The sequence below is a fragment of the Thamnophis elegans genome, chromosome 14 (genome assembly GCF_009769535.1).
Source record: "Thamnophis elegans isolate rThaEle1 chromosome 14, rThaEle1.pri, whole genome shotgun sequence".
Lineage (NCBI taxonomy): Eukaryota > Metazoa > Chordata > Lepidosauria > Squamata > Colubridae > Thamnophis > Thamnophis elegans.
The window spans coordinates 45790042-45818007 of record NC_045554.1 but is presented as its reverse complement, the minus strand read 5'-3'; the positions used below and the strand labels follow the sequence as shown (position 1 = coordinate 45818007).

General features: G+C 41.8%; 1 protein-coding gene across 1 annotated transcript in view; it reads right to left on the bottom strand.

Annotated features, from left to right (window-relative positions):
* Positions 1-27966, bottom strand: part of CDH13 (cadherin 13) — a 542002-nt gene that overhangs the window by 274183 nt on the left and 239853 nt on the right. Inside the window, 1 exon segment of the mRNA XM_032230145.1 lies at positions 202-354. Within this exon segment, the coding sequence (XP_032086036.1) occupies positions 202-354 (153 nt within the window).

The following is a 27966-nucleotide window of genomic DNA, read 5'->3' as shown; positions in this document are numbered from 1 at the left end:
ATTACCAGTGTAACACAGCTCATTAATGCAGTAAAAGACTGGAAGGAGAGAGAGAGAGAGAGAGAGGGGAGGGAGGAGGGAGGGAGGGAGGGAGGGGGAGGGAGGGAAGAGAGAGAGAGAGAGAGAGAGGAGAGAGAGAGGAGAAGAGAGAGAGAGATGATCAACCAATCAGTAAAATAAACACAAACCAGGATTACTCACCTCGTATGCAGCAATGGCTTCTCTATCAAGTTGTTGTGTTACGAAGACTTCTCCTGTGCTCTCAATGATTTTGAAAACTCCCTTTGGCTCCTGTTCTACTCCTTTCCCAAAAAGTCGGAACTTTGAACCCTCTGGCCGGTCGATGTCTATCACCTGTGAAAATTAATGACAACATCATTATAATTGGAAGCCAAGCACAAGAATCACAATCATGCTGTGATGGTCACAATGACAAGGACCCTTATTAAATCCCCCCTCATTAGCATTGTTGTCACTTTGATCAATTGGTGTTTGTTCAATTAACCAGTGCAGATAGTCCTTGATATACAGCTGAGATCAGAATTTCCATCGTTAAGAGAATTTTAGCCCCTGTTTTACAACCTTTCTTGCCACAGTTGTTAAGCGAATCACGGCAGTTGTTAAGATAGTAACATGGCTGTTAATGAATCTGGTTTCCCCTTTGACCAGTTTGTCGGAAGTTTGCAAAAGGCGATATTAAGACCCCAGGATGCTGTAACTATCATAAATATGCATTCTGATCTAGGTTTTCCCAAAAAGCACGAATCAGATTCCTGGTCCTGACAAAACCCCTTTTGTTAAACGAATGTGAATTCCTCTCCTTCACCTTCAGCAAAGGCCTGGCAAACAGTCTTTCAAAGGTGAATTTATGACCACAGACCTTATCTAGCTTGGAAAGCTGCCATGTAAATATTTCCAAATGAGGTGCTGTGCAAGAAAAGGCTGGGCACAGAGTCTCTGAGATTCACGGACAGATCTTCATACTCCTAAAATGAACGAGTGAACGAATGAATTGTTTCCTGCAAAAGCCCACTCCCTTTTATAGAGCCGAGGTGGCGCAGTGGTTAGGATGCAGTACTGCAGGCCACTTCAACTGACTGTTATCTGCAGTTCAGCAGTTCTAATCTCACTGGCTCAAGGTTGACTCAGCCTTCCATCCTTCCGAGGTGGGTGAAATGAGGACCCAGACTGTGGGGGCGATATGCTGACTCTGTAAACCGCTTAGAGAGGGCTGAAAGCCCTATGAAGCGGTATATAAGTCTAACTGCTATTGCTATTGCTATTTTCGCTCCTCTTTTATTTCCTATGGGAGGGGCCATTCACCACACATCTGTGGCTTTACTCTCAAGTGGACCCTGATTTCTTAGCTGTTCTTTTCTTCTGAAAACACATACACATACTGGGAACAAGATCCAGCTGGCTGCTGGCAGGCCACAATATATGAATGGTGTAATGGTCGTAAGTGTGAAAATGGTCATAAGTCACTTTTTTTCAATGCTGTTGCAACTTCAAACAGTCAGTAAATGAATAATTGTAAGTCAAGGACTCCCTTCAACTTCTTAATGTCTCCACAATTCAGCACAAATATCCTTTAGAAAGCTCGCAGCTGTGAAACGAAAGTCATTCATTTTTTAAAAGTACAATAGCTCTGTTAAAGGAAGCAGGCTTGCAGATTATTGAAACGTACCGTCTTTTTTTTTTTAAAGTCACTCGTCGTTTGAGGATATAATTATAAAAATTACTTCCTACCTTTCTCCCAGATACTTAGCAACCTGCCTGGTTTCCCTCCCTCCCCTCTTTCATCCTTTACAACTACCCTGTTAAGTATAAATAGAAATTCAGTACTAACATGATTTCAGAGTAGTTATCTGCAAAAGAAGGAATTACATCACAAAATAGCAGAGAAGCAATATATTAAGCGGTTTAACACAGTTTCCCAAGGATTAAAGACTAAGGTGCGTTATCAGACAGAAAATGTTAAGCAATTAATCTATAAAATGTCTGTGTCTCATTATACGTATAAGTCATTTTTTTCCCCCTACATTTTATTTACCTGTCACAAGCTAGACTGGCCTTTCAGGGATCCAATTCAAAGGCATTTGGCAGAATTTCTGAACCGAAGAGAGTTTTGCAGACTGAATCAGGAAGTCGAACCAATGGTCAAATCAAATGAGATGCCTTTAAACCAATTCAAGTACTTTGGATTATATGCAAGACCCCTTACACACACACACCACACACACGCTTCCAAATTCATTCAGAGGTCTGGAGTGAATCAGGCCAGTTTGAGGAATGATATTATGGATCGGTTCAAAGTCTCAGATTGCATCGAAGTTCTGAATTGAATGAATTCAAATTCTCAGACTGAATCGATTTGCACACTCTCGATAATTTCTCCCAAGCATTCCAAAGACACTTATACTTTGATAAATATCTGTTTGACTGGATGGATCTGCCTACAAGAGGAACATAATGGCTCAGTGATTAATGCTGGGGTTATTGACTAGAAAGCCCAGGTTCGAGACCCCAGCACCACGCAATGGGGTGAGCTCCCATTCCTATCTCAGCTCCTACCCACCTAGCTGTTCAAAAGCATGCAGATGCCAGTAGATAAATACCATATTTTTCGCACTATAAGACGAAAAGGGTGCTGGGAGGCAGCGGCATATTTCACCCCCTTGTTTTCCTCCTCTAAAGCTAATGTGCGTCTTATGGTCCAATGCGTCTTATAGTGTGAAAAATACGGTAGGTACCACTTCTGCAAGGTAACAGTGTTCCCTGGGTCTTATGGTGCACTGTATGTTCTGTGAACCTAGAGTTGGACATGGCTGGGCAGGGGAAACCTTTACCTTTACCTGTTACAATAATCTAGCAGCTACAGCTAGGATACTGATAACATCCCTCTACCTTTTAGTTGCTAGCCAATTTCTACTTCTCATTTTAGTTCTGACTCATTGGGAACACGATGTATGAATCCTCTTAGATCCAGTGCAGTGGTGGGATTCTTTTTTTTTATACCGGTTCTGTGGGTGTGGCTTGGTGGGCGTGGCATGGCTTGGGTGGGTGGCAGGGGAAGGACTGTAAAATCTCCATTCCCTCCCAATCAGCTGGGACTGGGGCAGAGAATAGATGGGGGCAGGGCAGTGGTGGGTTTCAAAAAAATTTCGAACCTACTCTGTGGGTGTGGCCTCCTTTGTGGGAGTGGCTTGCCGGCCATGTGACCTGGTGGAGTGGCTTGCTGACCATGTGTTTTCTTTCTTTCTTTCTTTTTCTTTTCTTTCTTTCTTTTTCTTTCTTTCTTTCTTTTCTTTCTTCTCTTTTTTTTTTTCTCTTTCTTTCTTTCTTATCTTTCTCTCTCTTCTTCTCTCTCTCTCTCCTTCCTTTGCCTCTGCCCCTTTTTTTCCTTTTTTTCTTCACTCTCTCCCTTCACTTTTTCTTTTTTCTTTATTTTTTATTCTTCTTCCTTCTTTCGCTTTCTTTCTCTCTCTGTGGAGTCCTCTGTGTGTGTGTGTCAGTGGTAGGTTTCAAATTTTTTTGGAACCTCTTCTGTAGGTGTGGCCTGCTTTCTGGTGGAACCTTTTTCTAATCGGTTCAGTAGATTTGACGAACCGGTTCTACCGAACTGGTGCGAACTGGTAGGAACCCACCTCTGGGGCGGGGCAGTCAGAGGTAGATTTGCTGGTTCCCAACTACTCAAAATTTCCACCGCCGGTTCTCCAGAACTGGTCAGAACTTGCTCAATACTACTCTGATCCAGTGACTGAACCTCTGTGTACTTGGTCAACCTACATTGGGCAATTCTTCGAGACAAAAGGCTCAGACGAGATTCATAGAAAAGCAACAAACCACACAAACAAACGAAGTTTCCAAGAAAGCAGATTTTACTGATAGCCCTTTCAAAACCCAGCAAATATCTATCTCCTCATTTGCTCTCCTTTCCTGCTAGAGCAATTTTGCTCCTTGCCAATTCTTTTTTTTCCCCCCCTTCTCTTCACACCTGCAAAACAAATTAACCATCCTTCTCGATTGAGGTTGGAGCGAAACCTGCATGACAAATTAACTTGCCCGAACGTGCTTCTCATCCTAAGCAAAGAGTCAAGATTCACCTGCCCATCCAAGCCAGAGTTAGTGAGTTCGCACCTACCGCTGGAAGCCCTGAACAACAGTGTTGATCGTTATGGGGAAGGAAGAACCGGGGGAAAAGGAGAGGCTCAGTTTAATTAGCCACAAGAGGGAGCTACGGGTTGGCAGAAATGAGATAAATGTAGATGCTTTCTAATTAGAATGCGGAGGTTATGGCAATAGCAGTTCAAAGGGACCTGTGCGTCTTCTCTGCTTGCATTAAATGTACTGCTGCAAAAAAGGGATAGGTTTTTTTTTGCAGAAATTAGACTTAATATCTAGGCTGGAAATGGCAATGAGCAACAGAGAACCTCAGGAGCATTTTTTTAAACCCTTCTTATTACTGTACATGGAAGGTCGCCCTTAAGACCAGGGAAGGACTTTGGTTGGGCATAGAGTCATCAAGATTAAGACCAACATCATATACATGTGTGCTTCTATGGACTTTGCTTCTAGATGTAAACCTTTGACCTTGCTTCTAAGGAGGGACATCACTCCGCCAACAAGAATGCGTTAGTCAAGGCTGTGGTTTCCCAGTTGCAATGGATGGCTGTGAAGGTTGGGCCATAAGGAAGGCTGAGCGCCAAAGAATGGAGGCCCTTGAACTCTGGTGCTGTAGAAGACTCTTGCATTGAGTCCCTTGGACTGCAAGGTGATCATAGCATAGCAATAGCAGTAGCAGTTAGACTTATATACCGCTTCATAGGGCTTTCAGTCCTCTCTAAGCGGTTTACAGAGTCAGCATATTGCCCCCAACAACAATCCGGGTCCTCATTTTACCAACCTCGGAAGATGGAAGGCTGAGTCAACCTTGAGCCGGTGAGATTTGAACCGCTGAACTGCAGATAGCAGTCAGCTGAAGTGGCTGCAGTACTGCACCCTAACCACTGCGCCACCTCGGTCAGTCCCAGCGGAAATCAACCCTGACTGCTCTTTAGAAGACCAGATCCTTATGAGGAAACTCAAATACTTTGGCCAGATAATGAGAAGGAAGGACTCCCTGGAGAAGAGCCTCATGCTGGGAACGATGGACGGCAAAAGAAGAATGGGACGACAGAGAATGGATGGCTTGGATGGAGTCACCGAAACAGTCGGCGTGAGCTTAAATGGACTCCAGAGATGGTAGAGGACAGGAAGGCCTGGAGGAATGTTGTCCATGGGGTCATGATGGGTCGGACATGACTTCGTAACTACTAACAACAAGTCATGTTGGCTGTATAAGAAGTAGAGGGTGTTTGTTAAAGAGTTCCAACCTAGAACTAAGGAGTAACTTTCTGCTAGTAAGAAGAATCAATCAGTGAACAGATTGCTTTCCAGAATTGTGGGTGCTCATCACTAGATGTTTCCAAAAATAGAGTGGATAACTATTTGACCAGGATGGTAGATTCCTGTCTTGAGCAGGTGGTTGGACTAGAAGAGCTTCGGGGTCCCTTCCAGCCCTATGATTTCTATCATCCATCTTCTAAAAATTGCACCAGTGGTTCCAAGGACTTACATTTCCTCTGCTAAGTATGACCAATGCTCTTTCTCCACTATTTAAGTATTCTGTTTTCTATTGGAATATTGTTCCTTAGTTCCTTGGTCTGGCAAATATCATGTTTTAATAGATGCTTTAATTGCTGTTCACTAATGTTTTTCTTTAATTTCTTTCTTCATCTCCTTGGGATCTTTTTACAAGGAAGGGAAATACATGAATAAAACTATGGTTGTTATCGCTATTATTCAATAAAAGATTAACATTGTCAGAAGGAATCAAATTAAGTTGGCCAATGTCACATCCTTAACTAATTAGGCTCCCTTTAAATAACTAAAAGGCACCCCCCCCCAATTAATCAATTCATTGTTTTTCAATGTATTTCAATGTACGTCGGTCCAAAATTGATGAAGATGGAATTACCATCTTAGAAGAAATCCTGTGGTACTGCTCTCTTTCCATTCAGCACAAGAGAATCACACCATGATGGCTAACTTAGTTGGGATCCTGGCTTCTTTCTGAAGCCACAGCAAGAATCACAATTACTGCTTGAACAGCAAGTGGAGGTTGTATCCTGGGGTGACTTGGCCAGCTTTTGAGTTATGACTCAATCTAGATGAAGGCATTGGTAAACCATGACTTGGCTGGATTACTATAGTGTGCTCAATGTGGGGCTTCCTTGGGTGATGACCTGGAAGCTGAAACTGGTCCATAACATGGCACCCAGATTATTGATGAGTTAACACCCCTTGGAAAGTTGGTTCACTGAATAATAAGCCCTACAAAAGGTACCAATTCTTGATGAAATTAAACAATACCTTCCTGGACTCAAATCTAGGGAGAACCTCCCAAACACCTCTGAAGAATCTTCTCTTTACTTGCCCTGAAGTTAGTAGGACATGGATGTAATAATAGGGCTCCTCTATGGTAGACTCTACACTCTTAAAACCTCTACCTCCATATTGTAAAATGCACTCTTCTGTAGGTCTCATCCTTAGGTCTCATCCTTATCTCATCCTTCTCTCCTCTCTCTCTCTCTCTCTCTCTCTCTCTCTCTCCTCTCTCTCTCTCTCTCTCTCCTCTCAATTTTTATTATTAGTACCCCACTATTCTATTTAGAGACAGTCACTATAGACTTCATGTACACCGAGCTAAGATTTTCAGATGGGGGGAGAGCTTCATCACATCTCTTTTCCTATCTTCAGATGTGAAGGAGCAAAATGCTGGGGACATTGAAGGTGAACATGTATTTCCTTCCTTGTTCTCACAATATGTCTTCTTCTTGTTTGGACAAGGCCAATATTCATAGAAGCTTAGGCTATCTTCCTGTTTAATTAACAGCTATTCTTAGTAGATCAGAGACGCTGGATTACTAAGGAAAAACACACACGGAAAGTTTTCATTGACATGTTTCTTACTGCTTGCTTCCAACCAACTCTAAATATTTTCCTTATGCGTTCGTGGGTTTAATAAGGAAAGAAATGTTTCTCTTTTATGTTGACACATAGAACAGTCGTACAAACAGAGTCAAGTAGGGGAAGTTTAACCCGGCAAAGAAAAGTGTAACTCTAGTTCTTCAACTTTTTTTTTCTTTTGTATATTTCCTTCCTCAAATTTAATTAGATTTCGCCCCCTCTCCCTCTGCAGCTTATGTTCAATGTCACATCCCCAAGGGTCAATTTTAATTGGGAGATGTATATCTGAAGAGGCTGTTCTAATTTTATTCTTTTAAATGCAGAATAATGAAGGGGAAAAAAAAACCTGGAATATCTGCCGGGCAAAGCAGTTCCTTAATTTCACACACACACCCCGCCAAGACTTCCGACAGGTTCTTGAACTCTAACCCAGTAGATATAGACAGGTCATACTGGTGCCTCAGGCAGGGAATCCAAATGCCACTGCAGGGACAATAACACAATAATTGACAACTTGATGCCTGTTATTAGTTTCTGAAATCCATCTCAACCTGCCCAATGGCAGAGGAAGACTGCAGATTACCATAAAGAGTAGATAGTTGAGGGGAAACTTTAAAAGTGGCTCAACATCTAATTGAATTCTCTGCGTAATCATGTTATGACAGCTCCACCACTGTGGTGTTTCTCAAACTTCTTCTTTTACTCCCAGCTTCACCTGATTTGCATACCTAACCATAGAAAAACACGCTGGGGCATAGCAATAGCTGTTAGACTTATATACTGCTTCACAGTGCTTTACAACTATCTCTAAGCGGTTTACAGAGTCAGCCTATTGCCCTCAACAATCTGGGTCCTCATTTTACCCACCTCGGAAGAATGGAAGGCTGAGTCAGTTTGAGTGGTTGGGATCGAACTCCTGGCAGTGGGCAGAGCTAACTTGCAATATGGCATTCTAACCACTGCACCAGGAAGGAGAAGGACTAGCAATTGCACTCAGACTTATATACCACTTTACAGTGCTTTACTGCCCTCTCTAAGCAGTTTACAGAGTCAGCCTATTGCCCCCCAGCAATGTGGGTCACCATTTTATCCACCTCAGAAGGATGGAAGGTCAAGTCAATCTTGAGTCCCATTAGGGATGAACTCCAAGCTATGGGCAGAGTTAGCCTGCAATACTCCATTCTAACCATTGCGTCACTTGGCACTTTAGTACATGCAACGATAGATGGTTGACGTTATTGTTTCTTCCAGTGCCAGAGCTATTAAAACCACAGTCCATGTTGCTTTGTTCTGTGCAGTTGTACAGAGACACCTGGTTTTTACCTTATAGTTTCCATGATAAAATTCTCAGAACACTCAAATGGATTTTACTTATTTCTTCTCTAAAAGGAATACACCCATTTCGTGAAAGGGTGCACAGTTTTGTTTTATAGTTTGCAAAATTCAGCAGAGATTAACGCGCTAATGTCGAATAGTGCGTTGTTCTATTGTCTATCCTATGTGCTTTGCTGTTTCCTATTGGATGGTCAGTCTAACTATGTATTTATCCATTTTCCCATCCTTTAGAAAAGTTGTAGAATGATGCAAATCTTCCTTCCTTCCTCCCTCCCCTCCCCTCCCCTCCCTCCCTTCCTAAAACTTTGGTGCCTGGAGGTATCACAAGGCCAAGACCGAGAGAAAATCTTTGAAGTAGGATAATCCAACAGGATCATGAATTTAAGGATGTAAACATGCATAACTCCGCTTTAACATTCGCCAATTTCTTTGCAGCACCCTATACGTAGAGATGACAAATTGCTTTCGCTCCGGTTGACCGACACACTTATGGCTCTGGAAATTCCCATTCATCTATTTCCAAGCACGACAAACATTATAAAAAGAGGACCCCACCCCACCCCACTGATCCCAAGTCCTTCAGATGATCCACGAGTGATTAAAACCTTAATCCTCAACGCTATGGATCATCATAATTTCCCTAATTGGTTGGACTCATTCCCAACCTTCTTTTTACAAAGGGGAAACCATCTAGGAGCCATAGTGGCTCAGTGGTGAAAGTGCAGTACTGCAGGCTACTTCTGCTGCCTACTGGCTGCCTGAAAATTGGCAGTTCAAATCCCACCAGGTTCCATGTTGACTCCACACAAGAAATCCACACAAAACAATAGGATGCGTCCAAGTATTATTTGCCTGAAATAGTATAGGGTTTTCTGCCCAAGCAGGGGGTTGGACTAGAAAACATCCAAGGTCCCTTTCAGCTTTGTTATTCTATTCCATTCCATTAGAACACGAATACCAAGAGTCGAGGTGGCGCAGTGGTTAGAGTGCAGTACTGCAGGCTACTTCTGCTGCCTGCCGGCTGCCTGCAATTTGGCAGTTCGAATTTCACCAGCTCAAGGTTGACTCAGCCTTTCATCCTTCCAAGGTGGGTAAAATGAGGACCCAGATTGTTGGGGGCAATAGGCTGACTCTGTAAACTGCTTAAGAGGGCTGGAAAGCACTGTGAAGTGGTATATAAATCCAAGTGCTATTGCTCTTTCCTCCTTCCTTCCTTCCCCTTCCGTCCTTCCTTCCTTCCTTCCTTCCTCCTTCCTTCCTTCCTTCCATCCATCCATCCATCCATCCTCCATCCCTCCATCATGGCACAGTAGTTAGAATTTTGCAGGCTGATTCTGCCCACTGCCAGGAGTTCGATCCTGACCGGCTCAAGGTTGACTCAGCCTTCCATCCTTCTTGAGGTCAGTAAAATGAGGACCCAGATTGTTAGGAGCAAGAGGCTGACTCTGTAAACTGCTTAGAGAGGGCTGTAAAGCACTGTGAAGCGGTATATAAGTCTAAGGGCTATTGCTATTGCTATCCAATCTCTTGCAGCTGAAAGAACCGGCTTCAGGTGGGGACTGTTATCTACCATTCCTCCAATGCCCTCCTTGTAGTGAATTATCTCGACTTTTACATGCTAAAGACAATCCCTTAGCGTTTGTCTATGCAGCATACCATCCACAGATCTCATTACAGATTTTCTTCTCATTAGTTCCATTAGGAATCAAATCCATGGCTCCGACTCACAGGTCAAGGAGAAGAGTTCTTAGCTAATTGTTTCTCTCCATAGTAGTAATTTATCTAGAGGTTACAAATTGAGGATGGAGACATTGCAATCAAGAATGCCCAACTATTCCTCTGGAGCAGTTAACACCTCAAACATTTTAGTAGGTCATTCTTTTAACTTCACATTATTTGTTAATCATCTGTTTGTGCCTACAGGAAGTCAAAGTAACAGAGTTGGAAGGGACCTTGGAGGTCTTCTAGTCCAACCCCCTGCCTTAGGCAGGAAACCCTACACCGCTTCAGACAAATGGTTATCCAACATCTTCTTAAAACTTCCAGTGTTGGAACATTCACAACTTCTGGAGGCCAGTTTCCCACTGCTTATTGTCTCACTGCAGGGAAATTTCTCCTTATTTCTAAGTTGCTTCTCTCCTTGATGAGTTTCCATCTGTTACTTTTGGTCACTACATTACAAAAAGATGCTGAGACTTTGGAAGAAGTGCAACTAAGATGATTAAAGGCCTTTGGTTTGGCTAATCTGGAGAAAAGAAGGACTAGGTGGGACATGATAGCAAAATTTCCAGGATTTGAGAGGCTGCCACAAAAAAAAGGAGATCAATTTATTTTCCAAAGCACCAGAGGACAGTATAAGAAGCAATGGATGGAAACTCACCAAGGAGAGGAATTAAGGAGAAACTTCCTAACAGTTAGAACAATTAACCAGGGGAACAGATTGCCTTCAGAAGTTGTGAATGCTTCATTATTGGGCGTTTTTAAGAAGAGACTAAGACAGTCACCTATCTGAAATGGTATAGGATCTCTTGCTTGAGGAGGGGGCTGGACTAGAAGACCTCCAATGTCCCTTCGAGCTCCATTCTGATTCTGACCAGAATTTCTGTTGTGGAGCAAAATCTGAAGTAAGTTGGGCTCTGAACTGTTGTACTAAATGAACTGTTGTAAGCCAAGGACTACTTCTCTTGGGAAGAGACTCAGAGGGATACCTTCCTAAATCCCAAGAGTAGAAGGGGTGGGTGCATTGCATAATCAGATTATCTCACAATCTCAATAAAATCTCAATAAAAGTAATTTAAGGTTTCCTGCAGAGCTGATTTCCTCAATGAGGTTGACATCAATCTTGTAAGTCTCAAATTTCACTCCAGTGCCAAAATTTAATGAGAACACGCTGTTTGGGAAAAGACCCAGCTCGGTGGCAAATTTATAATAGTCATTTTGTATCTCTGCTTTAAATTATCCAATTTTTCTACTTCTTTCAACTTCCTATTCCTCCTCGTTTTCAGAAACGCCGCTGGATATAAATAAATGTTGCTTTTTGCTGCTCAAAAACCACTATTTAATGCACGTGGCAGAAACACGCTAAATAAACATTTGCTGGCTAAAAACATTCAATAAATTCATTTACATAAAATTTAGTGAATATTAAAAGGCACTTTCCACAGATACTCTTTGGGAAAAAAAATAGTTGCCTGATTTTAATGCCATTACTTACAGTCATTAATAGGAATTTCCTTTACTGCCGAATAATAAGCAGTCCAATATGTGTGTGTGTGTGTGTGTGTGTGTGGTGTGTATATATAATATATATATGTGTGTGTGTGTGTGTGTGGTGTGTGTGTATATATTTGATTATGCAAATTGGGGCTTTATATTATATCTGTCAAGCTTTGAAATCGTCATGAAAGTTCCTATAATAAGAAACCAATTTGCACTAATACTGTCATTTGGCAATCATGATATCAACTGTTTCCTTTCCTTAATAACAAGATAGATTTAGATGCAGCCAAGAGAAATTGTTAAGTCTGAAAGTCTTCCATTTCCTGCTCTCCAACTTAACTGGCAATCCTAAATGAAATCATTTTGTGTGTTGCCGAGCTTAATTCTGAAATTGCTTTAGATAATCATCTTAATTTCAGCCTTTGGAAAAAACGACAGAGGAAGAATAAGGAGGAAGGAAAGAATCAGAGAGAGAGAGAGAGAGAGAAAAGACAAAGATATAAGACATTAGCATGAGAGAGGCTGAGATTGGAACATACCTTATGGTTTCTACCTTACCAACCACTGGCATACAATGTGCCGCCAGAAAATTATTTGTGCAGGATATATAGCTTTTTTTAAAAAAAAAAAATCAAGTCTTCATTACTTTTATAAGTAACTCAAGGCAGCGAATATACCTAATAGTTCTTCTTCTTCCTATTTTCCCCACAACAACAATTGTCCCAAAGTCACCCAGCCAGCTTTCATGACTTAGACAGGACTAGAACCCAGATTCTTCTGATGATTGGCTCAAAGTCTCTCAGCTGGCATTTATGCTTAAAACAGGACTAGAACTCACTGCCTCCTTGTGCTTGGCCCAGAGTCACCTAACCAGCTTTCATGACTAAGGTGGGACTAGAACTCACAATCTTCCAGGCCCAAAGCTGGCATTTATGCCTAAGAAGGGACTAGTCATCTCCGTTTCAAAGCTGAAGAGCCAGCAGTGCCCGAGACGTGTCCGTGGTCATGGCTAATGCCAAAGACACACGGAACGCTGTTACCTTCCCACCAAAGGTGGTCCCTATTTTTCTACTTGCATTTTTACATGCTTTCGAACTGCTAGCTTGGCAGAAGCTGGGACAAGTAATGGGAGCTCACTCCGTTAAGTGGCACTAGGGATTCAAACCTCTGAACTGCCGACCTTTCTGATCGACAAACTCAGTGCCTTAGCCACTGAGCCACCCATCTTACCGTGGGGTAACTGTGGGTAGCTTATAATTTTAAAATAACAAACTATAACAAAACCTAAAACACATAAACAAAATACCAATTATGGAGTTTTGTTGTTTGAGGGGGAGCGTGTTTTTGGCAGAAATTACACAGCATTTCTAAAGATAAACCCCTTCTTAGCCAGCTGGTTAAAATCCAGTGGGTGTAAGAATGTTTATTATACGTCATGGTTCTAAATCCATTTGCAGGTTGAAGTCTTCATTTCATCTTTGCCTTTGGTGGCTGTTTTGGACAAATCACACATTGCTTGCTTGTTTCTTTTTTCCACCTTCTATAATAAAAAATGATTGTGTGATATTGGTGTTTACAATCTGTAGCTAGCCTGTTAGAGCGTTTTCTTGGAAATGCCCGTCTCTTGGGGGGAAAATAGGCCCTATTGATCTAAGTGATTGACTTTTTCCTCCAAGGTGTTCTGAATTACTGAAAGTCTCAGGAACCTGAATTGGAGGCCTTGCAGGTAATTTTTCACAGAAGGGAGGGATACTTCCTGGATATGTTTTTTCCCTCTCAATTTACTTCAAGGATACAAGCTCAACATCCACAATAAATCTCAGGTTCATTAGCTTCTGAGGTGATGGGGAAATAAGATTTATTGATCTTTTTAACCTCAGAAAGCCCTTTGCGGTGATTTTTTTTTGGTGGGGGGAGAATTCTGAGGTTTACTACAGCAATGATGCTCAAACTTGACAACTTTAAGAGATGTCGACTTTAACCCCCCCAAATTCCCCAGCCAGCAAGTCCAAATTCATGCAGAAGAACCAGTTGATAGGACCAGAGGGTTTCCAAGAAATTAGAAGGTTTTAAAGATAAGTATGCAAATTTTCTCCATCTCTGCACACTCTTAACACTTTCATTATAACTCTCCCCTCTGTTGGTATATTATTATTCTTCCAATTTTGTGCATATGTTATTCTCGCTGCCATTATGATATGTATAATTAAATATTGTGGGTTTTTTGGGTCATATTTCCTTGTAAATTTGTGGACAAATTTACAAAGAAATTAAAGAAAGGGAGGAAACAGAAAATTATATGGTATGGAAGGAGTGGTTATAAATGGTTAGAGGGCAGGTGTAAAGCTTGGGTAAAGACTAAATAAAGAAGACACAGGAGTTACGAATTAGCAATGTATAGGTACAGATGAACAAACATGTATAAATGGAATGAAGGATTGTAAATGAAGGAATGTATATAATAGTATCATATGTATAGAAGAGAAACTGAAATAAGCGGGGAGAAGTACATTTACAATGGATGTATACCGAGGAGAAATGTGGCACAGAAGGAAATTGCAAACAATATTTTTTGTCTTTTTTTTAAAAAAAACCTGAATAAAAAATATTTTTTCAAAAAGAATGCAGCTGCCCCTCCCTCGTTTCTTTTCTTTGAGGTGCAGTTGCTTTGTAGGCTGGCAGAATGAAATATGACATGTTCTGACAGTCTCTTATGAAATACAGGAACAGCTAACACTTCATTATTTGTAGCGAGACATGAAACCATAAATATAAAGTTTAAAGGACCATAAAGCCTGTTTAAAAAGAAACTGTAAATCAAGGAAGGAAGGAAGGAAAGAAGAAGGAAGGAAGGAAAGAAAGAAAGAAAGAAGAGGAAGGAAGAAAGAAAGAAAGAAAGAAAGAAAGAAAGAAAGAAAGAAAGAAAAAAAAACAGAGGCAGGGGGGAGGAAAAAAGAATGGAAAAGGAAGGAAGGAACAACAGGAGGGAGGAAGAATGGAAGGAGTGTGAAAGGGAGGGAGGAGAAGCTGAAGGGAAAAGAAGAGAGAAGGGAACAAAGAAAGGGAGGGAGGGAGGAGAGCTGAAGGGGAAAAGGGAAGGAAGGAAGAAAGGATGGGAAAAAGGGAGAGAGGGAGAAATGAAGGAGAAGCTGAAAGGGGAGAAGGGGTGGAAATGGAGGAAGAAAGGAAGGGGAGAAGGGAGGGAGGAAGGAAGGGAGAAAAAGGAAGGAAGTGGAACAATAGATGGAAGGGAGGAAGAAAGAGAGGAAAGAAGGAAGGAGAAACAGATGGGGAAAAGAAGGAAGGAAGGGAAGAAGGGGAAAGAAGGGAGGGAGGGTGAAGGAAGAAGGTGGAACACAAGGTTCTGCAGTATCTTTGTTTAATTCACCTTCACAACTACACACTTGATTCAAAATTCAAGAAGAATGCCAGGTGACTCAAAGCCATTTGCTGTTCTTTTAATTCTGCTTTGCTCTCACCAACCAAGAAATATAGATCTTTCCTTTCTTCTGTCTCCCTCCTCCTTTTTACAAGTAAACTAGGTGGTCATATGAATTCTGGGCAGCGAAGGGCACTCATATTCCCTGTGATCTTCTAGACAAAGACAAAAGCCATTCCACAGGGACGAAACCTACAAGGGGTTTACTCTTGCTTCAAGGGCCAAATCCAATGTCCTTTCTCTCCGCCTGGCCTTCCAAATATCCAGAGGATAGCTCAGCTGAAAATCAAGGCATCCACCATTCCTTCTCAGGAAATGAGATATCTACTAATTCCGATCCTTGGGGGATAGTTTTACATGTACTTAACTTTGATTCCTTCCCCCCTTTTCTTTCATCAAAGATTATTTTCAACCACTTGGTTCATGTCTGATTTCAGCTTGGCAGGTTACAGGCCTAATTTAAATTGACCGCAAAACGGCCTCATTTTTTTCCCCCCTGTGAAATATATATATTTTCCCTTTATTTTTTTTTCTTTGATGGATAGCCCATCTTTGGTACTGACACATAAGTCATTAAAAGTCCATCAAGCTTCCGCGCTGGAACTGCCAAGAGACATTGATTTAAATCATCTTTGCAGTTTCTTAAGGCGTGGTGGCCTCTGTTTGATGCAAACGGCACAGATTAAAACAGGGGGCCAAAATAGCATTTCCAAAAGAGGAATCTGTTGATGTCACGTGTCTTTCAGCCACGCTAACGGAAAAGCTTGTCGTGAGTTCCGCAAAGGAGCATTCCTTGTGGACTGATGGGCAATTTGACACCAGGAGTCAAGATATGTTTCGGTGGGTTTGACGGACACACTGCCTCGCTGCAAAAGAATTGGAATTCACTGCTCCTTTTTCTCCAGGGGAAGGGTTGATAATATACCTCCCTTCTTATTTGAATGCAGGAATGCAGATAGGTTAAAGTATATTTTCAGGGGACTTGTGATAGGGCTGAATGAACCCTAAAGAGGTGATAGGTACAATGTCTATACTTGGCCTCTGATGTTCTTTGAAGCATCTCTCTCTCTCTCTCTCTCTCTCTCTCTCTCTCCCTCTCTCCCTCTCTCTATGTCTCTCCTCTCTCTCTCCCTTTCCCCCCTCTCTCTGTTCTTTCTCTCTCACACACAAAACACTTCCTTCCTTCCCTTCCTCCCTCCCATCCATCTATCCATCCATCCTTCCCCTTCCTTCTCCTTCCTTCCTTCATTCCCTCTATCTATCCATCCTTCTACTTCTTTCCACTTCCTTCATTCCCTTCTCCTCCTCTCCCATCCATCTATCCATTTATCCTGCCCTTTCCTTTCTCTTTCTTATTCCATCCATCCATCCATTCACCATCCACCCCTCCTCCCTCTTCTTCTTTCTTTCTTTCTTTCTTTCTTTCTTTCTTTCTTCTTTCTTTCTTTCTTTCTTTCTTCAGCCCATCTTAACCAACTCTGGGTGGTTGTGAGTCAAATAATCTGATTGTATTTCAACTTCTGGGGTGTTGACATAACTTATTTACTTGGGGTACAACAAATTGCTTGAAATATGCCAGGAAATACAATCAAGAAGAACTCTTAAGTTATCATTAATGCTTCAGTTATAAGATGTATTGCATTTCAGGGTTCACTTCATTCCTCTTTAACATAGTTGATTTCTATCTGTGTTTAGAAAAGAGATTATCTAGTAGTAAAGGGACTTGTATAGTGTCCCCCTCTATAGTGTCCATTTTTTTTAGATCAAAGGCTCATAAAGTTGTCGGATGCTCTTGTGTTCTAATGGAACCAGAAGCTTGAAAATCCTTTTCCCGCTCAAGAAATGAGTGATGGTTAGTAAACTTTATAATTGGCACATTTATTCAGTAATATACTCAGTGCCCCGCTTCTCTATTAAAAAAGATCTACAAAATTGTGCATTTACAAAACTAGTTGTAAAACATGTGTTTTCTAAACAAAAAACGAACCTGCATTCCTAAACCTATTTCCAACCAAAACACGACTGCTGTTAACATTTTAATGTCATTTTCGTTGAGTATTTGGGACTCACAATAGTTCAAGTTAATAAGGTCGCTGTCCAACAGAAACCCATTTGCAAATAATCCTCTTTAAATACATCCGGACTTACTTCTGAATAAGTGCGTCTCGGACGGCAATGCCAGTTCCTGAATTTGTAATGACTGAATCCTAAGCAATCTGAGCCGAGGTGGCACAGTGGTTAAATGCAGCACTGCAGGCTACTTCAGCTGACTGCAGTTCTGCAGTTCGGCGGTTCAAATCTCACCGGCTCAAGGTTGACTCAGCCTTCCATCCTTCCGAGGTGGGTAAAATGAGGACCCGGATTGTTGTTGGGGACGATATGCTGACTCTGTAAACTGCTTAGAGGGCTGAAAGCCCTATATAGTCTAACTGCTATTGCTTGCTATTGCTAATCTGATGAGAAATTACTGAAGCTGAAATCCAGGCACTGAACATGCAAAACCTCGTTGGCCAATCTTTGAAGTGAACATTAAAATAAGCTCTTTTTTTTATCGACCTCAAGTAAGTAGTTGTCCCAAACACCCATCAATAATCAGAGTGACATCTCATTTCTCACCATGGCTGTAAAAGAAGCACAATTTGCTTGATTTGACAAGTTCAAGAATGGCCTTTTATCTGCCTCTGATGTGCATCTTAACAGCATGTTTGCGGCCCTGTCCATAGATGCATTGTTCACACTGGCTTCCCAGACAAACGTCCTTTGAGAGGGATGTAATGATGACCCTACTTGAATTGAACTCAAGGATGTAAATCAATTGGAATGTGGTCAAAGAAAACTCATTCTTTTGTAAAACAAAGGAACCAGAATGTTATGTGCTTTCGAATTTCTGCCTTTGAAAAATGGTTCTGCTTTACTTTAATATTGATTGGATGAAGTAACTAAAGAGCTGAACAATAGTCACTCACAATCTTCCCCTCCCCTCCCCCCTCCCTCTTTCTCCCACTTTCTCTTGCTCTCTCTCCTCCCCTCTCTCCCCTCTTTTTCCTCTTCTCTCTCCTCTCCCCTCTTCTTTCTCTCATTCCTCTTCCTCCCTCCCTCTCTCTCACTCTCTCTCTCCCACTCTCCCACACAAACTTTCCTTCTCTCCTCACTTCTTCTCCTTCCTTCCTACTTCAGAGAACAAGCTCATATTTGCAATTTATCTCTCTCTTTCTCTCTCTCCCTTTCCCCCTCTCTCTCTCTCCTCTCTTCCCCCACTCTCACACACAAACTTTTCCCCTCCCTCACTTCTTCCCTCCTTCCTTTCTCTCACTTCAGAGAACAAGCTCATATTTGCAATTTATTCTCTTTTCTCTCTCTCCCTTTCCCTCTCTCTCTCCCTCCTCTTCCCACTCTCACACACAAACTTTCTTTCCCTCCGTCACTTCTTCCCTCCTTCCTTCTCCTACTTCAGAGAACAAGCTCATATTTGCAATTTATATTCTCTCTTTCTCTCCCTCCCTTTCCCTCTCTCTCCCCTCTCTCACACAAATGTTTTCCCCTTCCTCACTTCTTCCCTCCTTCCCTTTCTCCCACTTCAGAGAACAAGCTCATATTTGCAATTTATATTCTCTCCCCCCCCGCCCATCTCTCTCATCTAACCATCTATCCATCCTTCCTTATTATGCAGATGGGTCAAACAGCAAATGGAGATGATAGCACTATTGGGAGATGGGGTATTTTCCCATTGGGGAATGGGGGACCCTACAGCACTGTTCCAATATTTGAGGGGCTTCTACAAAGATGAGGCAGTCAAGCTATTTTCCAAAGCACCAATACGGAAGACAAGAAACAATGGTTGGAAACTAACCAAGGAGAGAAAAAACCTTAGAACTAAGGAGAATTTTCCTAAAGGTGAGAGCAATCAAACCAATGGAATGAAACCTGCCTTCAGAAGTTGCTCCATCACTGGAGGCTTTCAAGAATAGAGTAGACAATCCTTTGTCTGAAAATTATATAGGGTCCGTGCTTGAGCAAGGGGAGGTTGGACTAGAAGACCTCTGAGGTCCCTTCCAACTCCATTATTCTATGGGAAGGAATAGGATGAAATGCCAGATTGGTTTCTGTTAGCTCATTTTTGACTCCTAATGACCACAGGGATAATTAATACCACCTTGGGGCAATCAAACATTATTGATACTCAGTCTATTAAAGCATTGCAACACCCCCCACCCCCCCCACCCCCCCCAAAAAATTACAGGAGCATCCATTGCATAAGCTCAGTTTTCTGCAGATTTCAAAACCATTTAAACAGGTCAAAGATTCTTTAATATCATTCAAGAATGTGGCACATTTCACTGACAGACGGACTCTGGGGATAAACATTGGACTAAATCAACTTTGCTGCTTAATGAAGCAAACTACTTTTCCAGGATTATCCTTTGTTGTCTATTTCACCCACCCCCCTTCTGAAATACGAGTGCTTCAGGCCAATCAAAGAACAAATGATTTAATGGCATTAGCAAGATTGCTACACTCGTGATAATGAGGTAGCTATCCTGAACTTCCCAGGAAGATTCTAGTACTTTATGAACGTTGATTAAAAGTTAACAATCCTTGTGCCGTTGTTTTGGTTATCGTGAAACGCTCGGGGGCTTATGAAAGAAGTAAAAAAAAAGTTCCTAGATCTCAAGTACTATGGAAAACCAGAGCTATGCAGTTATCTGATTTGAAAGAGAGAATGCAATTTGGAATAGGAAATCAGTGCTTTGTAAGGTAAGGTTCCCTTCACACATAATACTAGTCGTTCCCAACTCTAGGGGGCAGGCCATCTCAGTTTCAAAGGCGACGAGCCAGCACTGTCCATGGTCATGTGGCCGGCATGACTCAACACCACAGGGCACAGAAGGCTGTTCCCTTCCCACCAAAGTGGTTCCTATTTTTCTACTTGCATTTTTTTACGTTGCTTTCTAACTCCTAGGTTGGCAGAAGCTGGGACAAGTCACGGGAGCTCACTCCGTTACATGGCACTAGGGATTCGAACTGCCAAACTGCCGACCTTTCTGATCAACAAGCTCAGCGTCTTAGCCACTGAGCCAACGCATCCTATTCAGTGCTTTGTAGTTCCAGCCAATTACTAATTAAAGTAAGCCATGTCTTTTCTGGACTATCCTCAGGTTGTGTGTGATTCTTGAAAAAATAATAATACACAATTCGTTCTAAAAATTCCCCGCAACTCTTATGTCCTTCAAATCACATTTTGTCCTTCGAATCAGGAATCATTGCCTAGGACTGGTTAATAGTTAATAGAGATTTGGAAATTGAGATTTAAATAGTCATATCTGTTGCAATTAGCATAAGATACATCGGTTTTGGGTGGTCTCCCCTTTTCCTTCTCTCCCATAATCCTATGCGAACTAAAAGCACCCATAAAACCAAGTCATTAAAATAATAAAATGCAGGAGTGTTTTTTTTTGCTGTGCACCCTCTCAAACAGAACATTTTAATTAAAATGACAATTAATAGGTAGGGGTTTATTCTGAAACAGTTGTGTTAGAAAAGCACAAGTGAACAAGCATGCCTTAAAAACTACAGTTTAAGTCAGAGGTGGTATGCACCGGTTCTCCGAACTACTCAAAATTTCCGCTACCGGTTCTCCAGAACTGGTCAGAACCTGCTGAATACCACCTCTGGTGTGCGTGTGTAGTCTTTAAACACTTTTCTGTTGAAAACCTTGCTGTAAGTCTGTACAGGTTTATGAGGGAACTGGCAGGGGATAATTCCTTATTAGGAGAGCAGAAGAAGGAGGAAAACTAAAAGAAATAGCCTAATAAATCGGCCTTCGGTTGTTGAATTTAAATGCTGATTTGCAGAACGGCTCCCGATTTTTATATCCCCCCCCCCCCCATTTCTCTTTTTTGCAGCAAATGTTCTTTAAAAGCTTGTGATGAGGGAATAATTGCTTGGCACTTTGTAATGGATCAACCATTAAATAAGACAATAGAGATAGCCCTCAACTTACAATCATTGTTTCGTGACCATTCAATGTTACGATGGCAGTGAAAAAAAGTGACTTACGGCCGTTTTTGTGTGTAACTACCTGGAACAGAACACAACAAAAGATACGACTCACCCCAACCACACACAACTCTTAGTTTGGAAAAATCTGCCCGACATCTTTCTCTAATAACGTTTTTTGGGGTAATTGATAGGTGATGCTGGTTTGGCCACTCCCTTCTTTGTCTTAATAGCAGCTGTCACCGGAGCAGAAGCTCAAGTGTTCAATCTGGATTACGAAAAAAGACAGGCAGGATATTTCCGCCCCAACGAAAACTCTTCTTCCTTACAAGGACCGACCAACTGTGCGTGGTGCTGCATGGTAAACAGTTGTGGTGCAGGCCAGGAGGATTTCAAAACAGGATAATCCTTCTAATGGCATGGGAGAGAAACTTTGGCTATGAGATTGAAATGGGCAAATGGTGGGATCTATGGAGTAAGACTATTAAACTTACAATATCTACAGCATTGAAAGAAAACATATACAAGATGGTTTATAGGTGGCACTTCCCCGCAACGAGGTTAGCCAAATGTTTCCTGGGTTATCTCCACTGTGTGGAAATGCGGAAGAAGGGATGGCACATTCTACCATATTTGGTGGTCCTGTACTGAGGCCACGAAATAGTGGAGAAGGATTCAAAACTGGCTAAAAGAGGTTACTGGGACAAGCATGGAATGGAAACCCGAGACTTTTTTACTAAGATCAAAAACCAGAAACATGATAAATCTATAGGGCATTTGAGCCTACATATAATTGTGGCCGCAAGAATAACCTGTGCGCAATTTGGAAATCTACTACCATACCATCAGAAGATGCCATAATTAAAAAGATTTATGAATGTGCAGAAATGGACAGAATGAAGGGTTGGTTGAGGGACAAGGAGAACAGGAACATTATCTTAGTCTGGACCTATGGTATATGTGGGCGACAAGGAGAACAGCAGGGACTTAAAACGGGGAAAGTTAAATAGCAGCTGTTAACAATGGGAACTAAAAGTGAACATGGGTATTGTAATAAATCCCTGAACTTTGCAACGAGAAGATGCTGGTTAGAGACTAAACAAGAGGAAGAAAAAAAAAAATGGGCTGTGAATGACTTTCACTGCGGGGGGGGGGTGTTGTATGTTTAAAGTTGTATTTCTATTTGTATGTCTTATTTTTAAAAAAATGTATAACCAATAAGATTATTTGGAAAAGAAAAAAAACAAGATGAGTATGGTTAACCTATGTGATGACTTTTTGGTGTCCTTAAATAATGGCGGGAAAGGATCAGTGGTGACATCTAAAACATTTCCCCGCGGTTCTGTGAGTGTGGCTGTGTGTGTGTGTGTGTGTCATGTGACTGGGTGGGGGTGGCCAACTTTTTTTTCACTTTTTAAAGCATTTTTCCTGTTAGTTTCGGGCAAATAGGCTGGGAAAAAATGCTTTAAAAAATGGGGAGGGGCTTCCAAGGATTGTGCGGGTCAGCTGTAAACCACACGATCGTCGGAAACTCTTTTTTTTTTCATTTCTGAAAGCATTTTTTTCCTGCTGGTTCAGCTGAACCAGCATGGGGAAAAATGATTTAAAAAGTGTGTGTGTGTGTCAGTGGGGGTTTCAAAAATTGTTTGAACCTACTCTGTGGGTGTGGCCTCCTTTGTGGGAGTGGCTTGCCGCCTATGTGACCGGATGGGAGTGGCTTGCCTCCCATGTGACCGGATATGAAGATGCCGACGACACTTGTCAGAACCACCTTAAATTGCCTCACACACAGCACTGGCATGCATAAGAATAGGATGTAACTTGTTTTTTAAAAGGCATCTTTGGTTTGCGTTAAAACAACTTCGACACACGCAATGTTCTGATTGCACCACAAGCGCAGTAGTCATCCTGACCTTTCACAGAGGCACTGAGTTTTATAAATAGGAGCATGATAGTGTAGAATAATCCTATCCAAGGACCAGTGGTGGGTTTCAAAAAATGTTGGAACCTCTTCTGTAGGTGTGGCCTGCTTTCCGGGTCCACTGGTGGAACCTCTTCTAACCGGTTCGGTAGATTTGATGAACCGGTTCTACTGAATAGGTGCAAAACTGGTAGGAACCCACCTCTGGTTGTGTGTGGTGAAACTCCCAATGATCGTGCGACTCACAGCTGAGCCGCACAATCCTCGAAAGTTTTTTTTTTTTTTACTACCGGTTCACAGAACGAAGGACATTCATCCCTACCAGTTCAGCTGAACTGGCCCGAACTGGGAGGATTTCACGCCCCCCCCCCCCCCGAAAAGGATCTTGAACAACTTACAAAGCAAACGCAACTCTTATCTGATTCGCCTACAATTTTGCTTCCCAGGGGCATGGGGGGGAAAGCTAGCTGGACTTTAATTAATCAATGGTGCTATGGGACATCTTGTATGGAAGCTCCATCCCATCCATTTCAAGGAAATGATTGGACAACTATTTAGTCGGAATGATGTAAGGTTTCCTGCCTTGAGCCGGAGGTTGGACTTGAAGATCTCCACAGTCCCTTCCAGTTCTATGCTTCTATTACTGATTCTATAATTCTATGATTGTTTCTATGTGCCAAGCCTGTAGCCATCTTCTGTTCTGGATCTTTGGCCTGCCACACTTTCTATTATTCTACTACGCATTTTCTATTGTGGGAAAATGGGAGGGGGGAATTGTATGGAGCTAGATGCTATGTAGCCATAACAACATCCTTTCTAGAAAGCCAAGGTCACCCTTTGTCTTTGCACCTCTGCAACCTGATTGGAACTGATGGGTGGAAGCTGCCAGCATGGCAATGAAGATTGGAGCATGTGATGGATCTTGAACTTTCAATTGGGTGGGGAAAATCAGGAAGCTTTCAGATTCAGGTTTTCCCAGATGTGCCAACTGGAATTTTGAGCAATACTTTATTGTGGACTGTGGTTTACTTTTGGATGTTATCTGGAATGCTGACATTATGATTGATTCTATAATTCTATGATTGATTCTATTATCATTCTACATTTTTATGATTCTAGGATTCCATTGTTCTGTTTTTTATGATTTATGATTCTGATTCCACCATTCTACATTTTTATGATTCTATGATTCCATTATTCTGTTTTTATGATTCCATTATTCTGTTTTTATGATTCTATGATTCTGATTCCATGATATATGATTCTATGATTCCATCACTCTATGTTTTATGATTCTATGATGCCCTTTGATCACCCTACTATATCATGCCTCAGTTGGATATGCTTGCAGGAAGATCTCTAGTAGAATTCTGTTAAACTACTATTTCCTTATGCTTTAGATTGAAATCTTGGTCAGGAACTTCAACATGGATCTCATGGGGGAAAATATTCCTTTACCCGATACCGGTTTCACCAATTACTTCTTTTGTTTCAAGAGGCATATTTTCTCAAATAGTCATTAGCATTTTCACACAGTCTCTCAAACGTGTCTCTCTCTCTCTCTCCTTTTAAAAAAAAAAGATTTATTTGAAATGGAAAGGCTGAGGTCAACGCACGCACACACACAGTACAATTGCTTTGTGTTACTCTCACTTAAGTAAATTCTTGAGTATAGATTACATCCCTTCCAGCTTTAGCTCTATGGTCATTAGTGTGATTTATTCTGAAGAAATTAGATACTGGATATTTCAATATTGGCATAAAAATCTAATTCTCCAGTTGCTGTAGAGCTAATATATTTCCCACTAACTCGTAGTCATGGCAACCAGAAAAGGACAATCTCCCCCCACCCTCTCTTTTTAAAAAAAAACATTGAAGTATGTATTTCTAGTAGTTGCCACCAAAATTATTGCCCAAAGGGATGGGGGAGAAATCAATTCTGATTATTTATAATATAATTATTTTGCTAAGGTAATAGCAATAGCAGTAGACTTATATACCGCTTCATAGGCCTTTCAGGCCTCTCTAAGCGGTTTTACAGAGAGTCAGCATATTGCCCCAACAATCTGGGTCCTCATTTTACCCACCTCGGAAGGATGGAAAGGCTGAGTCAACCCTGAGCCGGTGAGATTTGAACCGCTGACCTGCTGATCTAGCAGTAGCCTGCAGTGCTGCATTTAACCACTGCGCCACCTTGGTAGGCTCCAGTTTAGCATTTTCAAAGCATCTTTGGGATTGTTTTACTGAGGCAGGCCAGATTTTCTCTGTACAAGGAGGAAGAGAAGGAAAAGCAACACCAATATTTTCCATGGACGGAAAATGTGAATCAACCCATTATCCCTCAATAACGGGGTTGGTTAATTATACAAAGGACATCCATATTAATATCTATTTTCAATTTAGTAAATGAAAATGTCAGTGTAATGCTCGTTCATTAACACGAAGAGTTGTTGTGAATATATCTCAGGCACTGGAATATTAGGACATGATGTCCTTCCCTCGTAGCTTTGTGGACTTCAACTCCCAGGATTCCCCAGTCACACTAATGACCATAGACCATGGCTGACTGGGGAATCTTGGGAGTTGAAGTCCACAAGTTTTAAGGTTGCCAAGGTTGGACACCTCTGATTTTGTAGGAAAACGAGAGATTTATAATACAGGTAGTCCTTGACTTACAACCATATGTTTAGTGATAGTTTGAAGTTACAATGGCAGTAAAAAAAAAAAAAAGACCGGTTCTCACATACTCTTACAACCATTGTAGTATCTTCCATGGTCACATGATCAGTTTTTGGCACATGGCAACGACAATATATTTACAATGGTTGCAACCCCCAGGATTTCAAGATCAATCATTTGTGACCTCTTCCCAGCTGGCTTCTGATGAACTAAGTCAATGGGGGAAACCTGGTTTGTTTCACAACCACTTAACTGCAATGGTTTGTTTAATAACTGTGTCAAAAAGTTGTAAAATGGGGCACAGCTTGCTGAACAACTGCCTTGCTTAGCTATGGAAATGTTGGGCTAAATTGTGGTCATAAGTCAGGGACTACTTGTAGTTGGGCCGTGAAATTGGACCATAAGAAGGCCGAGGGCCAAAGAATGGAGGAACTTTGAACTCTGGTGCTGGAGAAGACTCCTGCGAGTCCCTTGGATGGCAAGGCCATCCAACCAGTCAGTCCTAGAGGAGATCAACCCTGACTACTCTTTAGAAGGCCAGGTCCTGAAGAGGAAACTCAAAGAATTTGGCCACCTAATGAGAAGGAAGAAGGACTCCCTGGAACAGCCTCATGCTGGGAACGATGGAGGGCAAAAGAAGAAGGGGACGGCAGAGAAGGAGGTGGCTGGATGGAGTGACTGAAGCAGTCAGCGTGAGCTTCAATGGACTCCAGAGGAATGGGAGAGGACAGGAAGTCCTGGAGGAATCTTGTCCATGGGGTTGCAATGGGTAGGACACAACTTTGAGCCGAGGTGGCGCAGTGGGTAGAGTGCAGTACTGCAGGCCACTTCAGCTGACTGATTTATCTGCAGTTCAGCAGTTCAAATCTCACGGCTCAGGGTTGACTCAGCCTTCCATCCTTCCGAGGTGGGTTAAAATGAGGACCGGATTGTTGTTGGGGGCGATATGTTGACTCTGTAAACCACTTAGAGAGGGCTGAAAGCCCTAGGAAGCGGTATATAAGTCTAACTTCTATTGCTATTGCTACTTTGCAATAACAACAACAAACAACATCAACCTGTAGATGTTTTATACCCAGAGGTTGTCCTCGAAATGCACCTTGTGATCAAATGTGTTGAAGTTGTATGGGGACACAGCTGTTGAAAAACGACAATGTGAAAAGAAATGCCATGAAGTGTATTTATGACCCAAAGTAGCCCTCGGCATCTGATGACATTCTGGTTCCTTCACAGGTTCAGAAAAAACATACATCAGATAAATTTGTAAAGGAAGTTGTAGGATTAATATATTTCCTCCCATCTCCCTGGAATAATTTCCCCATGCGGTCTTCAGAGGTGACATTTTAGACAGAATCATCTTGCTATGTCAGATTGCAATGGTAACCAGGAGAAGAGAACGATTTGCCCAGGATTTGAAGTCAAGAATCTGACCCAGACAATATACAAGAAAACTGCAAATGCTTCTTCCAAATCCTAACCCAAGCAGGAAGGCTTATCAAATCCTCCCTTACTCTGAGAGCTTGATCTCCAAACACATAAATGAGAGCCATATAAAACCTGAGGATATGTGGTTGACCTTGGATGGGAGACACTGTTTCATGCTGGCTGACCTGGTTTCAAAAATCATCTATAAGAAGAAAAGTTCAGATTTCTGTGGAGGAGAGCCAGAAAAAGTGCAAGAAAGAATGCAAGAATGAATAAAAAAAAAAATAGGCGTTAGGAGGAAACGAAAACTTCCTATCAAGTGTTATTTGAGGCTGGGCTTCATCTTCTAACCTATCCTTCTCAGTTGGAATCAAAAGGGACACAGTTGGGCACTTTATCCTAGAAGATACAATCTCGAGAAGATACAACAATGTGGTTGGAAACTCTGTCCTAAAATATACCCTCTCCAGAAGATACTACATTGTGGTTAAACACCCTGCTCTGAAGAACACAGTCTCCAGAAGATACTACAATGTGGTAGACACCCTGCTCTGAAGAACACAGTCTCCAGAAGATACTACATTGTGGTTAGACACCCTGTTCTGAAGAACACAGTCTCCAGAAGATACTACAATGTGGGTTAGACACCTGCTCTGAAGAACACAGTCTCCAGAAGATACTACAATGTGGTTAGACACCCTGCTCTGAAGAACACAGTCTCCAGAAGATACTACATTGTGGTTAGACACCCTGCTCTGAAGAACACAGTCTCCAGAAGATACTACATTGTAGTATCCCTGCTCTGAAGAACACAGTCTCCAGAAGATACTACAATGTGGTTATAGACACCCTGCTCTGAAGAACACAGTCTCCAGAAGATATACATTGTTGGTAGACACCTGTTGAAGACACAGTCTCCATAAGATACTACATGTGGTTA